Source organism: Aotus nancymaae, unplaced genomic scaffold, assembly GCF_030222135.1.
Source record: "Aotus nancymaae isolate 86718 unplaced genomic scaffold, 86718_ANA_hifiasm-v0.15.2.pri h1tg000051l, whole genome shotgun sequence".
NCBI lineage: Eukaryota > Metazoa > Chordata > Mammalia > Primates > Aotidae > Aotus > Aotus nancymaae.
The window spans coordinates 14604399-14620889 of record NW_026988465.1 but is presented as its reverse complement, the minus strand read 5'-3'; the positions used below and the strand labels follow the sequence as shown (position 1 = coordinate 14620889).

The following is a 16491-nucleotide window of genomic DNA, read 5'->3' as shown; positions in this document are numbered from 1 at the left end:
TGTCTCAGGTGTCCTTTTATTAGCAAAAACAACTGTAAGTGATTCACTCTTTGACTGTTAGAAATTTTTGCAGAACTTGGAATAATTCCTACTGACAGGTAGACCTTCAAAATTTGGGGTAGATTTCATTTTATTTCAAGTAGCATTACTATGAATATAAATCTTTAGCTTTCTAACCTTATTTGAAGTATAGCAAACTGTTAAGTTTGAGGCTAGATGCAGTGGCTCATGCCTGTAATACCACACTTTGGGAAGCCAAGGCAGGAGGATCACTTGAACCCATCAGTTCGAGACCAGCTTGAGCAACTCAACAAGACCCTGTCTCAATAAAGGAAAAAAAAAAATTATTTAAAACAAAACTTAGAGATAGGCATGAAAAATTAACGTGTAGAAAATAGATGATTATTCCACTACATATAACAATAACTGAAGAAGTGAATAGATGATTATTCCATTATATATAACATTAACTGTGTTCAAAACACAGTCCTTGAACACATACACACAGGCGCCTTCTGCCCCAGTGCCTTTGCACCTGCTATTCCCTCTGACTGTCATGCTTTCCCACCAGCTTTCATAGGACCTGCTCAAGTTCTCTCCAGCGCCTTCATGCTGTTACATTTTTGTGTCACTGATTACCTCCTGGCGCCACATGCATTTATTGTTTGCTTGCATATTGCTTCTCTCCCTTCACCCCACTGGGAGCTTCAGGAGGGACATGATTAATATAAATATTACGACAGATAATGCAAGTAATAGGATACTCATGAGCTCCAGGGGTCTTTGCGTGTTTATTCACTGCTATAATTCTGGTGCTTAGCACACAATCGGTACTCAATAAATATTTGTGAATGGATAAGCGAATTAATGAATTAGGTGACTACTACTAGGGCTGGTTTGTAGGTCATGCTCAATAAATAATGACTGCAAATTATTTTTAGTGCAGAAACCAGAACCAGAAGTTATTGAAAGGAGCACAGAATGAGATTGAAAGGCAAAAGTTCTTGGTGGAGGGATTATTTTTTCTTAATATTTAGGATGTTGCATGTCGCTGAAATTCACCATGCATCAGGCTTGGGCACAGTGCCTGGAATATAAGAAGGAGAGCAGTAAAGATACTTCAAAAAGAAAAGAAAGAAAGAAAGAAAAATAAGCTCTATTGGCTGTTTAAAGTAAGGAGAGTCGACTTAGGTCAAAAGAAAAGGAAAATGTCCTGGGAATAAAAGTTAAGTATTATGAGATGCGATTAAAGGAAGTTTGTGGAATCTCCTTTTCTGGAAATGTTTAAAAACAAGATAGATCTTCATCTCTTAGAAGTGTTGAAGTTCAGTCCTGCCCAGAGGCAGAAAGATTAACTGGGTTACGCCTGTGTGGTTGGTCTCTAGAGGCATTGGAAGAACCCTTGAATGCAGTAAATATTCCACATTCTGTTGGTTGAAACTATTGTTTCATAACTGTTCATTCGAAACTTGGTTATTGTAAGACCAGAGTGAATGTTTGTTTAAGTCATAAAATTGAATTTGGATCTGGGGTTGATGATGTAAGTTGAGTACATCATATATACCTGAATCAGTTTTAAAAAGCATTAAAATAAAGTATATATAGTGCTGAAAATATTCAGAACATAACTTAGCCTTTTTTTTTTTTGGCGAGAGAGAGAGTATTGCATACAACTTATAAGTCTCTTATAATATAAAAAAGTGCCTGCATCCTTGCAAGATCTTAATGTCATTAATCATTTAATAAGTAATTATAAAATGACTACTATGAACATTGCAGACTCCAAAGATGAATTTGATATGGATCCTGCTTTCGGGGAATTTAGTCTACAAGTGGAGATAAAACATATACAGGCCAGGCACAGTGGCTCATGCCTATAATCCCAGCACTTTGGGAAGCCAAGGTGGATGGGAACCCAGGAGTTCAATACAGCCTGGGCAACATGGCGAAGCTCCATCTCTACATAAAGCACAAAAATTAGTAGGGCATAGTGTCATGTGCCTGTAGTCCTAGCTACTCAGGAGGCTGAGGTGGTAGGATCAACTGAGCTAACTGAGGCTCCAGTGAGCTGTGATAGTGCCAGTGCACTCCAGTCTGGGCAACAGAGGGAGACCCTGTCTCTAAAGGAATGACAAAAAGGAATGACAGGAAGGAAGGAAGGAAGGAAGGAGGGAAGGCAGGCAGGCAGTCTCTCTCACACACACAGATCATATACATGATAAATGAAAAATAAAATAATTGAGATAAGAGCCATCAAAAAGGACTAAACAGTGTTGTAAGGTTTCAGGGAAAGGAAAGATAATTCCTTTGGATTTAACCAAAGAATGCTTCTGGGAGGAAAAATATATCAAACTGGGCCTTAAGGGGTATGAAGTATTTTGAAGGGTGCAAATGAAGGAGAGAACAAGGACAAAGGTGAAATTATACTTAGTAATTCTGAAGTAAGGACAACTTCCGCTGGAGCATGAGGAATTTGGGGTTAATAGGCTGGGAGGGCCTATTGTGGCCAGTCTCAAATGCCAGTCCAAAGAGCATGGCTTCTGTATGCTCAGTGCTTCAGATCTCTTGAAAGTGGTTACGCATTAAAGGATCCTGCCCACAGGATATTGTCATTTACTATTTAGACTGCAAGAGATAAAGGCAATAGCAATGAGCCCAAGAAGGTAACTACTGAGTCACTTGGGCTGCGTTTGCTAAGGGATATGCTGAGAAGTAGTAATTCCCAGGCATGTTAATAGGTGTTACTCCAAAAAGGGTCTCCTCACCAAATGAATTGGGAAAATAAAATATTAAACAATTAAATAGGTTTCTTGGCCAGGCGCGTTGGCTCACGCCTGTAATCCCAGCAAGGCCAAGGTGGATGGATCACGAGGTCAGGAGATTGAGACTGTCCTGGCTAACATGGTGAAACCCTGTCTGTACTAAAAATACACACACACACAAAAGTAGCCGAATGTGTTGACTTGAGCCTGTAGTCCCAGCTACTTGGGAAGCTGACAGGAGAATCGCTTGAACCTGGGAGGTGGAGGTTGCAGTGAACCAAGATCGCACCACTGCACTCCAGCCTAGGCAAAAGAGTGAGACTTCATCTCAGAAAAAAAAGTTTTCTTTACCAGCACACTTTTCAGAGCCTTTAATATTGAGAATTGCATTGAAAATCTCAAATAGGATAAAATGTACACCACTTCCAACATGATTTAATCTTTTTTCATGGACTGTGTCATGAAACTATGGTTCCTTAGAGCACACTTTGGGGAACATTGCTCTACATATTTGATAATAACAGCTGGAACACGAGTAGTGGTAATGGGTATGAAAAACATCAGTTAATGCCAGGCACAGTGACTCACACCTGTAATCTCAGTACTTTGTGAGGTTGAGGCAGGCAGATCATTTGAGGTTGAGAGTTTGAGACCAGCCTGGCCAACATGGTGAGACCCTGTCTCTACTAAAAATAAGAAAATTAGCCGGGCATAGTGGTGCACACCTGTAGTCCCAGCTACTTGGGAGGCTGAGGCAAGAGAATCACTTGAACCCAGGAGGTGGAGGCTGCAGCGAGCCACTGAGATCACGCCACTGTACTCCAGCCTAGGCGGCAGAGTGAGACTCCATCTCAACAACAACTAAAAAAAACAGAAAAGAAAAACAGCAGTTAGATGGGAGTCCTTACAGAGAAAGCACCAAGAAACACCAGCCATTCCTGGTATATGGTAGGCATTCAATACCTATACAGAAAGTAAGAGTGAATTAATGATTCAATACCAGTAGATGTTGGTGTGGATGCGGTGAACAGGGAACACTTCTACACTGCTGGTGGGAATGTAAACTAGTACAACCACTATGGAAAATAGCGTGGAGATTCCTTAAAGAACTAAAAGTAGAACTACCATTTGATCCAGCAGTCTTACTCCTGGGTGTCTACCCAGAGGAAACGAAGTCATTATACGAAAAAGATTCTTGCATACGCATGTTTATAGTGGCACAATTCACAATTGCAAAATCGTGGCACCAACCCAAATGCCCATCAGTCAACAAGTGGATAAAGAAACTGTGGTATATTCACATGATGGAATACTACTCAGCTGTAATGAATTAATGGCATTTGCAGCAACCTGTATGAGATTAAAGACTATTTTTGTAAGTGAAGTAACTCAGGAATGGAAAACCAAACATTGTATGTTCTCACTGATATGTGGGAGCTAAGCTATGAGGATGGAAAGGCCTAAGAATGACACAGTGGACTTTGGGGATTTGGGGGAAAGTGGGAAGGGGACAAGAGATAAAAGAATACAAATAGGGTACAGTGTATACCGCTTGGGTGATGGGTGCACCAAAAATCTCACAAATCACCACTAAAGAACTAAGTCATGTAACCAAATACCACCTGTAGCCAAGTAACTGTGGAAAAACATAAGCCATGAAATTAGCGAGGCATGGTGGTGAGCACCTGTAGTCCCAGCTACCCAGGAGGCTGAAGCAGGAGAATTACTTGAGCCCAGGAGGTGGAGGTTGCAGTAAACCATGATCACACCACTGCACTCCAGCCTGGGCAACAAAGCAAGACTCCAACTCAAAAAATATATTTAAAAATTAAAAACGTGAAGAGATACTTTTACATATAAAAGACATGCCAGATAATTACTAAACATATGAACTTGCTAAACATTTAAAATTGCTTCACATCTTTTCAAGGAAATGTATATTAAAAATACAGTAAGATTTCCCCCCACCCCCAGATTGCATGCTGAGACTGAAGGGGAAAGGAGTGCAGGATGGGCATGTGGGGAGTTTTCAGCTTCAGCATGCTAGTAATGGTACCATGGAAAGCTAGGAGAAGGAACTGCTTTATATGCAGGTTGAGTACTACTTGAGGAGCTGAGGGAGATCCAGCCAGAAGGCTCAGTGGATGCTGAAACCATGGATTTGCGAGAGGAGTCATTGTTTTTTGTTGTTGTTTTGTTTTTGTTTTTGTTTCTCATCAGATGCATTGTGGAAAAAAATATCTGGTTAAAATATCTGATTATTTGAATTATAGATAAATAGTAATTTTCATACACAACTTACTCTAATACAGAAAGCTAACCATATATTTAGTCTAAAAGAAATTTCACAGGACCAGGCGCAATGGCTCAACCTCTGTAATCCCAGCACACTCTGGGAGGCAGAACAGAGAGGATCACTTGAGGCCAGGAGTTTGAGACCAGCCTGAGCAATAGGACAAGAACTCCTCTCTGCAACAAACTGTTTTTAAAAAATTGCTGGGTATGGTGGCGTGTACCTGTGGTCCTTGCTGCCCAGGAGGTTGAGGAGGAGGATCCCTTAAGCCTAGGAGTTTGAGGCTGCAGTGAGCTGTGATAGTTCACCTGCACTCCAGCCTGGGTGACCAAAAAAGAGGAAAAGAAAAAAAGAAATGTTATAATTAACAAAAGCACCAACCCTATAGTGATTTTTTCAGACAGACAGTCATGGCCATCCTTCTTATCTTCATCAGTGATTTTTTTTTTTTTCAGTCTGATTTACTCATAAGAAGTTAACTAATCTTTAAGTTTAATGTTTTGTTCTTTCATTCAGGTATTTGCCTTTGATTATTGCTTTTGGTCCATGGATGAATCTAACACTACAAAATATGCTGGTAAGTTTTCTCTCTCTAAGCCTGAGAGTTGGGCCTCTGGCCTCTTCTTCCATTGAGTCTATTTTCTTTAATTCCTCTGGAGTTTTGCTTTTCCTATGTAATTCACACGTGTTCTTTCCAATTCTACCACATGGGTTTTAAAGTCAATAAGATTTGGTTTCAGAATCTGGGTCTGCCACTTACTTGGAAAATCTTTGGATAGATTTTTATTAAGCTTCAAGTTATTGACCTGTAATGGGGGTTATTGGTGTCTTCAAAGATGTTCTAAGGATTTGAGATAATGGGAGAACCACCTCAAGCCATAAATGGTAGCCGTTGTGAGGATCACATGAAGAAAAGGTTCAATTTGCCATGCCTTTCCTTATCACTAATTTTCAGGGCATCCCCTGCTCTGTTTATATAAGCAGAGCACAGGTGCTGTGGTTTCCAAAACCCACTCAGGTCCTGAGTGTCCTCAGCTATCAGTGGTCCTATGAATGAATACTACGTGCCCCTCAGGGAAGTGCTGCCTCTCAGCCCCACGTTTTGCTAGGGCTCTCTCCTTGTGGCATTTTATCTTCATTCCATCCAACACAAATGACTACTGTTTTATTATTTATGACCATAGACTTTCCTAGGAGTCAGTCACAATTGCTTTAGTTCAAGAGGGAAGCATTTGGTTTGGTGGAGGAAGCCTTTGGTTCTTTTGCTTCTGATTATGCCCCCTTTTTCTTAGATATTTCATCTTTTTTTAAATTTATTTTTTGGCTGGGCATGGTGACTCACATCTGTAATCCCACCACTTTGGGAGGCCAAGGTGGGCAGATCACTTGAGGTCAGGAGTTCAAGACCAGCCAGGATAACATGGCAAAACCCCATCTCTAAATATACCGAATTTAGCCAGGTGTGGTGGTGGGTGCCTCTAATCCCAGCTACTTGGGAGGCTGAAGCAGGGGAATGGCTTGCACCCAGGAGGCAGAGGTTGCAGTGAGCTGAGGTCCCACCACTGTGCTTCAAACTAGTTGACAGAGTGAGACTCCATCTCAAAAAAAAAAATTATTTTTCTAACTGGCAAATAAAAGTTGCATATACTTATAATATACAATGTGATATTTTGAAATATGTATATATTGTGGAATGGCTAAATTGAGCTAATTAACACATGCCTTACCTCATGAACTTATCCTTTTTTGTGGTGAGGACCCTTAAAATCTATTTCATAAGCAATATTTAGGAATACGATATGTTGTTATTAACTTTAGTCACCGTGATCTCTTGAACTAAATACTTCATTTTAATGAGTGTGTTCTCTTTTTTCTATTTAGCATCAGCTAAATGACATTCTCATTTAGTTAAAAACAAAAATGAAGGGAGGATATTGGTCTTAAAAGATTTGGAGGTAAAAGCACATGACTGGTTTAAAGAGAATTAATTTTTTATTGATAGCCTTTTCCTTGCCATATAAAACAAACTTGTTGAGAAATTATTTGATAACATAATTTTTTCAAGAGTTAACAATCTTGAGCTAGGAAAATTCCTTTAGTTGCTCAGACTGGGTAAATCAGCCTTTCCAGATATCATTCCTGCAACTTACTGCAATATAATTTATAAAAGTGAATAAGTAGTTCATAATGTTGGTTGTAACTGATTTGTCTTTTTATCAACCCTTTGGGATTGTATGTAATAAGTTTTGCAAAGTCTGGAACAGTCTTGACTGTTAGCATTCTGTGTATTTTTGTGCCAGGTGTGTACTTTTAGATTTAAATCATCAACAAAAGTAAAACATTTTTTACAGATGCAGAGACAGATGGGGATACGTGCTATGGTTATACAAAGCCCAGTTATTAACTGTGTTCAATTTATGTTATTCAAGATGCAGCCAAATATATGGTCCTGGACTGGAGCTCTTCTTATGTACTTCTCAGATACTTTCCAGGACTCCTCATCACGTGCTAGAAAAAAATCTATACTCCTTGGGCTACATTTGAGGTCCTTTATAATATAACCTCCGTCTACTTTCTCCACCGTCTGTTCTGGGACTCCTCTCACCAGTCATTCAGTGCCTCAGCCCAGTGTCTATTGTTGGTTCCTCTCATATTACTCAGGAAGCCAGAAGGTCTCACAATAATTTTTTAAGTATTCATGAAACCCCTACTGTGTGCAGCCCAGGAAGCCCTTGAGAAATCCAAAAATAAGTTAGAAAGCAAAAGAAATGCATATCAAATAACATTTTGAGATAATGTTTAAACTCTAAATTTTATAGATTTCTAAGTGTTATATAAAATCCAAAGAGAGAGAAAATCTGGAAAGGTACCAGATTTTCAAGAGAGAGAAAAGGCACCAGATTTTAAAGAGAGAAAATCTGGAAAGGCACCAGTTGTCTGGGAAGGCACCATAGAGGAGACGGAACATAGAGGAGATAAGTGTTTGAGACAACACATACATTAAATAGCCTGATTCAACCATTCCACAAGGGATACATCTATCAGAACATCATGTTGTATACCGTAAATACATATAATTATTACCTGTCAATTAAAAAAAAATTTAAGCATAGAGTTTAGTCAAAGGGAAGCAGATAGGCCAGGCGTGGTGGCTCATGCCAGCCTGTAATCCCAGCACTTTGGGAGGCCAAGGTGGGCAGATCACAAGGTCAAGAGATTGAGACCATCCTGGCCAACATGGTGAAAGCCCATCTCTACTAAATATACAAAAAAATTAGCTGGGCATGCTGGCGCACACCTGTGGTCCCAGCTACTCAGGTGGCTGAGGCAGGAGGATCGCTTGAACCCAGGAGGCAGAGGTTACAGTGAGCTGAAATCGCGCCATTGCACTCCAGCCTGGGTGACAAGAGCAAAACGCTGTCTAAAAAAAAATAAATAAAGGGAAGCCTAGAAGGCATCCAGGCAAGAGGAGGCAACCGGTATCAAGGAGAACACATGGACTTTGATGTGAGACCTAGGTTTGAATCTCAGGAATTCTGCTTTGGTTCTCTCAGACAACTTGTTTAATTTCTCTGAGCTACAATTTGTTTTCTATGGAAAAAAGTAGAAATGGTAACACCTATGCTGTGTGGTTGCTGTAATGGTTAAATAGGTCACCTTATGTGCTGATTAATGGAAGGTTCCTATAAATGATGTTTTCATTTGACGTTTCCATAAAGGAAGATGCAGAGCCATGGGGTAACACTGGTCTGAGCAGAAGGTGTATCTTGGAAAAAAACAACTAAAAAAAACCAAGCTGCAAAGTTAAGATTAAAAAAGAAAGAAAGAAAGAAAAATGAGAAGGTGCATCTTGTGGGGGATGTGACGGAAGACCTATCTGCACATGTTGGGTGAGGCCGGATAATAGGAAATTCTAAGAACTTTATACTGATAAACGGTGAAAAATATGGGCTATTGGAGTGATGTGGTTAAAATAATGCTTAAGGAAGATTGTTTTTCTCTTTCTTTTACATATCTTCTGGAATCACATCCTCCATTGTTGCCCACACAGAACACTCTAGCCTTCTGCTGCCACTCTACCACTCATGTGCCTGGATATACAACCACCTTTTTTTTTTCAAACCAGAAATGACTTCATTATGAACAGATGATAAAAGTTAGTTGTGAGACTCAAGATTTCTGTAGCTCTTCGTTACAAATAGTTCAGATATATTTTTAAAGATAAAAGTGATTTTTAAACATACTGATAGCCTAACATTTACTAAATTTTAGGTTGCATGATCACATTGAGTACCATATCCCACTTAACCCTGAAGCACTGTCTACTTACAAAATTTGGGAGGATATTTTCTTATTCTGCAAGTATTCCCATTATCATACAAATACTATGACCCTCCTCCTTAGCAAAAGGTAAATTCTTTCTTACTTTTCTCTCAAGTTTACGTCCGTTGTAAATAATCTGCTTAGTAAATGCCTTACGCCTAGATTAGTTGATGGTTTCCATGCTAATTTATTTCCTCTTCATTAAAAAAGGACAATTCCTTCTTAATTGTGAATAAAAGCATTAAGATAGAAGCAATCATTGTCTGGTGGGAAATAGGGGAAGTGGAGAAGGGGAAGCACATATTTCCTGAAGACGACCTATTTGTCAGGCTCGATGAATAATGGCATCATTGATACTGAATCAGGACTCTCAAAGCAGCTCTCAAAACTGGGGGATAGCAGGGGGAGAGAAAGAGAAAGATAAGTGCATGGATTGAGAAAGCAAAGAGAAATAGGAACTCTAAGTTTTGTGCGGTGTGTCAAAATGTTAAATTCTCAATCATGTCTTGCTCTTTATTAAAAGCTGTAGGAAGAGCCTCCACGCTTCCACTTTCTGATTTAGAAACACGTAATTCTCTAGTAGGTATAATGGCATTGCAGTGGATTGGTTGGAGCATTTGAAGAATATGGACTCCTAAGTCAGACTGGGTTCAAATCCTGCCTCTAACACCTTCTATCTGTGTAAGGCCACTTGAGATACTGAATCTCACAATCCTTCTGTTTCCACATGTGGTAAATTGGTAAATAAGGATTGTAATAGTTCTGATCTCATAGGGTTGACTTGGGGACTAAAGGATATGTTCATGTAAAGTGCTTAATACAGTAAGTATCTGGCTGCTTAGGGAGTAGGAAGCACTCCCTTGATATTTATCATCATCTTTATTTTTGTCTCACTGTGACAGGAGTCAGGGTGGTAGCATCAGTACTTTGGAAAGAAAATGCAGTGTACTGAGATTTATGACAAATGGTTTTGCCACAAACTGCTAGACCTCGGGCAAGCTAATTTCTGTGGGTCTCTGTTCTTCATCTGTGAAAGGAGGAGATAATGGCCTGGAATGATCTCAGATCCCTTCCAGCTCTCTGATAAAACATGAATCAGCCATTTTCTGTTGGCCACACAGCTGTTCCACTGGACTTTTCAGAGGCAAATTAAAGGCTTATTTGTTAAGCCATTCTCATTGCATTGAATCATGTTTTGAGGTATTTTACATGTTATTTATTTATTTATTTATTCATTTATTGAGAGGGAGTCTTGCTCTGTCACCCAGGCTGGAGTGCAGTGGCGCAATCTTGGCTCACTGCAACCTCTACCTCCTGGGTTCAAGCAATTCTCCTGCCTCAGCCTCCTGAGTAGCTGAGATTACAGGCATGTGCCACCATACCTGGCTAATTTTTATATTTTCAGTCAAGGCAGGGTTTTACCATGTTGGCCAGGCTGGTCTTGAACTCCTGACCTCAAGTGATGTGCCTGCCAAGTGATCAGCTTCCCAGAGTGCTGGGATTACAGGCATGAGCCACTGCACCTGGCCACGAATTATTATACATTTGGAATATATTATCTCTTCCTCTTATTAGCTTTTGGTTAGGTAGTTGTAATAATGTTTATCTGGCAGATAATTCTGAGTTTGAAGCAAAAACCCTATGTAAGCGCTAATGAGAAAAAACAGGAATAACCTGCAGAATTAGATACCTGGAGCATGGCATTTCTACATAAACCCATATGTTCTCCTGAACTTCATATATACATGTGGATATACGCAGATCCACATTTAAGTTTGTAAACTTCGTATATTAGAGTTAATACTGATAAACTTGAGAGCAGTCTTTGTAAATGCTTAAATCACTGCTGATTGCAATTAAAGCATTCTTGACAATGAATCAATACATTTTTTATTATTTCTAAAATGTGCCACGTTGGTAGATAACAGTGACTTTCTGTAACTTTGGTTTTTATTTTCTCCCCAGTTTTATAGAAATCTTTGTACCAAAAATAAAAAACAGTCTGGTAGTGGCATATCTGGGGTCAGTGTGGATGTGAACATTCCCTGGCCTGAGAGATTCTAAACTGTTGACTCAGAAATTATATAACAGTTCTTGCCATATGGCATGTTGCTCAAATGTGCTGAAGCCGTGTGTTTTTGAGCATTGTTAATGCCCTGCAACTCAGGAGAAAAGTTGTGCGTCTGCCTCTTATTCTGCTAGCATTGCTTTATACTCTGAGGGGACAATCTGTGGACTAATGCTGTGGGAAGAGCAGCCATATTTGATTCTGTTACCATGATGGGGGATTTTATGTGCTCAGAGGTAGAAATGATTTCTGCTTAATATTGCGTAACCAAAGCAGAATCACAATGAGAAGAACATTTGTGTAGCAAAACTTACATTTTAAAAGCCAACAGTAGCCAAAATAGAACCAATTTCTTAGCAAAGTTCTACAATATTAATTTGTTCTGGCATATTATATTGGTTCATTATTGTACTATTCAGGTGGTCTATTTAAATGAAGTTTTTTTCTCGTGGTTAAAAGCACAGGCTCTGGAGTCACACTTCTTGGGCTCAAATTTTGCCTCTGCCACTTCCCAACTGTGTGGCTGTACGCAATAACAGCACCTCCTTATGGTAAATCTTGTGAGGTTGAAATGAGATTATGTATATGAAGCACTCAGCAAGTGCCTTGCACAGAGGAAACACTCAATAATTGTTAGCTATTGGGTTTTTAAACCATAACAGTTTTCCCTATATTAGTGAGCAGCACTAGTAGTTGGTTATTTCAACAGTTTGTTAAAGTAAGGATTCATTATAAATGATGCATGCCATTTTAAAAGACATTTATGAAAAAATCTAAGTGCGAAATCCTCCTAGATTTTTCATTTTCATTTATGGTCTTTCATAAATTATCTCACTCGTACTTGATTTGTCATTTCTTTTAATGACTCACCGTTATTAAGTTGTTGCCAAGCATTCTACTTAGAGTTTTCTTAGAATCAGCAACCCTCTTTTTTGCATTTGCTAGTTAAATTATGTAATTACCGAGAAGTACAACTGACATAGAACAGTTTAGAAGCAAATACAACTGACGCTTTGTATAAGCATAAGTCAGCTGGTGGGAGTCCAGAGAGAAGCCTCCCAGCTGGGGTGATTTAGCATGCAGGGGGCATTTCAGATGATAGAGAGAATGTTGTTTAATCCAGAGAATTGGACAAGAACATCAGTTAAGAAAAATTTTTCTTGTAAAGGATGTTAAAAGGTAAATGAGCTTTGCTAATCTTGTTAAATTTTTTTAAGTGTGTATATATGTGTAAAAATATATATGCTTTTCTTTCCCTTTATTCCCCTATTTTCTTTCCCATCAGATCCCACTTTCTTCAGTACTTCCCTTTCTTTGTCCACATTTATTTCTTAGGGTATTTGTTGGCACCCAGAAACATCCTTTAAGTTAATTGTGTTCAGAGGGGTGGATAACAATAGCAATAGACAGTACAACTCTGAGCATTAAGTTTCAAGCACTGTGCCAATCTCTTTACATGCACTAGGTGATAAAATTGTCAAAGCACCCAATCAGGTAGAAACTATTACTGTCCCCATTTTACAGATAAGAAAACTGAGATTCAGAGAGGCCCTGCTCCCATGAGCACTGAAAGCATTGGTAAATGTGGATGTTAGTCAATAATACATATGCTGTGAAAATTTTATGGATTCTACTCAGCCTGTAGTGCTCCTCTCCACTCTCATCCTGAGAGAGGCTGTGTTAAGGAAGTCATATTGAAGTGCTCTGGCTTGGAACCTAGCCAGGAATACTACTCTGGGCACCCTCACTCCTGGCATAAGTTCTCTAGGATCCTTATATTTGGTTTGGGCTTTGCTTTAACCTCCCCTCAAGTGCTATAAATATTGTGCACCCCACAATCCAGAAGAGATGTTGAGTTGGGTCTGCTTCTTTATCAGAGAGAGAGGATATAAAACACCATCGAAGCAGATAGAAATGAAGGTTTACTTTGTCAGCAGTTGTTTTGTGGGAAACACCCTCCTGCATGACTCCAACACGTATACTCTGTGAGGCATTCTTCACAGGTGAGTTGCTTGAAATTCTTTTTTCATCCTCGGGACCAGTGCTGAGGGCAGCGGTAGCATGACCCCTCTCCTTGGTGAATCAGCCACTTTATCCAGCAACAACAAAAGACCATGCTCATGGCCAGCCCCAGTGCCGTTGCTGTGGTGGAAACATCCGTCTGGGTGAGTCACCCATGTCATGCTGCGAGCCAGACTTCCAAGGACTGTAACACTGATAGCTCTTGGATGCTACAGTGGAAAATGTGTCCATGATCTACCTTTACCCTCACGATCTGGTTTCTTGGGATCCTCTTACCAGGCTTCTCAATGGCAAATTTTGTGTAGTTGATTAAAACTTAAATCTAGTAATACCAAGTCAAGCCTTACAGCTTCAGTTTCTTTATCCGAACTCTGTAGTTTTTGGTCATTTAACTTAAACCAGGTTTGAAATCACTATGTATGAGAATTTTTGAAAGCTGTACTTCCATACATCAAAGATTTTTGAGAAAGGGATGTATTTAAACTTCATCCAAGCTAGGCATTCTTCACCCCTTCAGGTATGTGAGAAGAACCTGTCTGGTCTTGCACTGTCCAGGTGCTCTGATTTGGAGCTGGGCCACTTGCCAAGTCCAGACTCATCAGAATCACTGTGCCTGTTTAGAAGTGGAAAAACACCCTCACAAATGAGTAGGCCCAGGAATTCCAAGTCATAAATAGTGAGCCCAGCCTTTATTTTTTCTCTCTCTACTCTGATTCCAAAGAGAAGATAGGGAAAAGAAGGAAAACCGGGAACTCAATTTAAACTGATGAAATTATTGATTGTGTTCAAATCTTTGATGCTCTTCTATTTTAGTTACTTTAGAAAAACAAGAAATACTTTGTTTATATGCCAGGTCTGATCTGTGCTTCACCATGCTTAGTGTTTTATTCAGCCGTGGGCCATAGGTGTCTGCCTTGTTTAATGCAGATTTTAAACAAGACAGGGCCTATATCCTCCCATTTCATTCTCTCACTCTCTAGGACAAGGCCCACTGTGATTCTTTTATCCTGTGCCACTTCAGTCGTCAGATGTTGGGCATATGAATGACAGCTGCTTTTTCCTTCCATCCCTGGTTTCTTTTATGCATTGCTATCAGGGTCTTGCTGTAGGAAGAGATTTACCTTGGTCATCCATCTTCCGATACACAGGTAGCTTTGAGCCTGTTGCTGCTGTTCCAAGTAGAGACAGATTATGCACAGGTGTGGAGAGTCAAGGGGTGTTAGCTTTTCAAGGATCCATATCAGGCTGGGTACAATGACTGTAATTCTAGCACTTTGCCAGGGCAAGGTAAGAGGATGACTTGAGGCTAGGAGTTCAAGACCATCCCGGACAACATAGCAAGATCTCATCTCTACTAAAAAATAAAAATTAAAAAGTAGCCAAATGCAGTGGCCTACACCTGTATTCCTAGCTACTCAGGAGACTGAAACAGGAGGATTCCTTGAATCTTGAAGAGTTAGAGCCTGTAGTGAGCTATGATCACACCACTGCACTCTAGCCTGGTGACAGAGCAAGACCCTATCTCTTTCAAAAAAGAAATAGATTCATGTGTGTGACTCAGGGTTGGGTGACTCAGGTCTGTGACTATGCTTGCAGAAATTCCATACAGGAGCTCTCTTTGCTGTTTTGACATTGTTATGGGTTACTTTGGGCATGCCTGTGTTTTAAGACTTGTTCACATGATTATAGAAGGTCTAATCATAAACCCCAGAGGAAATTGGCATTGTGGTCATGGTTATTAACAAGTGAGGTCAGGCTTGCCTGTGGATTTGCCACACCAGGCATGTGGAGCTAACATCTGCAGAGTGGCCACCGCCTTTTTGGCATCAGTCCTGCTGAAAAGTCACAGGCCTCATAGATTTGACAATGTTGGGGCTTTGCTTGGTTTGTCTGGAATAGAAGTAAATACTCATAGATCCTCCTGCTTCCCATGGGACTTAAGAACTTTCCTTTATGGGCTGGTGTGCTTTCCCCTAGACAAATAGCACTTCATTCTATTTGAGTGTAAACTGTAGTCGGGAAACGTTTAGGGTGGAGATATTGCATCTTTTATGGGATCCACCCATGCACTGTTTGAATTCCCTGATTCCCACCACTCAGCATAAACAGCTCCTTTTTTCATGAACTGAGATTCACGAAGCAGTTGGCAAGTCATTTTTTCCTTTGCTGAGAAAAGGGACGGTTGTGTTTAAAAAATAGAAGTGAACAAAACAAAAACTAAAAGTCAAACAAAAAACCTTCAGTCTTTTAGATAAACCAGGTCTCTTTAAGAGACCGTATGAGGGCTCTTGATATTTCATGTTTTCTATTACAGAGTGAAGTGTAGCTGTCTTCTGTGTTTCATGGAGAGCTGATTGCTGGAGAGGACAGAGACTGTGTCAAGAGTCATAGTGCCTTTTAGGCTTTGGGGGGCTTTTTTGTAGTTGTTTTTACTGTATCAGTGGTGCCCTGAAGGTCACCAAACCAAAGAATTGGTTAAGTATAACTCCAGCCAGGGGTTCAAACAGCTGAAAAGGCACCAGAAGGGCAGAATAATGGGAACTCTAGAACCTGTCCCACTTACACATTTGCTGATACCATTTACTATATTGGGGTTTCTTTTTTTTTTCCTGTACCCTTCTAACTCAGTGTTACCAAAAAAAAAAAAAAAAGCAATTATTTTTCCTATACTAGACAATATTGGTTAGCATACCCTGGCCCAAATAATAATACTGTTTCTTCTTCTCATCATGTCCATGTACACATGAACACATACTCACCCTTTCTGTCCCCCACCACCTTACATGTAAGAGTTACCACCATTATATTTCGTCAGTAATATTTTTAAAATGGGACCTCTGTGGGAGCTAGAAAAATAACAATCAATGGTTCCTTTCAGAAATCTTTCTAAGAACAAGTATGTTTTCTTTTTAATGTTTTGTTTTAAGAGATAGGGTCTTGCTCAGTCGTTCAGTCTGGAGTGCAGTGGCATGATCATAGCTCAGTCTAGTCTCAACCTCCTAGGCTCAAGCAATCCTCCACCA

At 39.8% G+C, this 16491-nt stretch overlaps 1 protein-coding gene across 14 annotated transcripts in view; it reads left to right on the top strand.

Annotated features, from left to right (window-relative positions):
- The window catches only part of KIF13A (kinesin family member 13A), a 222749-nt gene that overhangs the window by 99402 nt on the left and 106856 nt on the right, over positions 1–16491 (top strand). For all 14 annotated transcript variants that reach the window (XM_064363016.1, XM_064363010.1, XM_064363004.1 and 11 more), the window contains exon 4: positions 5572–5632. In XM_064363016.1, the coding sequence (XP_064219086.1) occupies positions 5572–5632 (61 nt within the window). The remainder of the gene's footprint in view (positions 1–5571; positions 5633–16491) is intronic.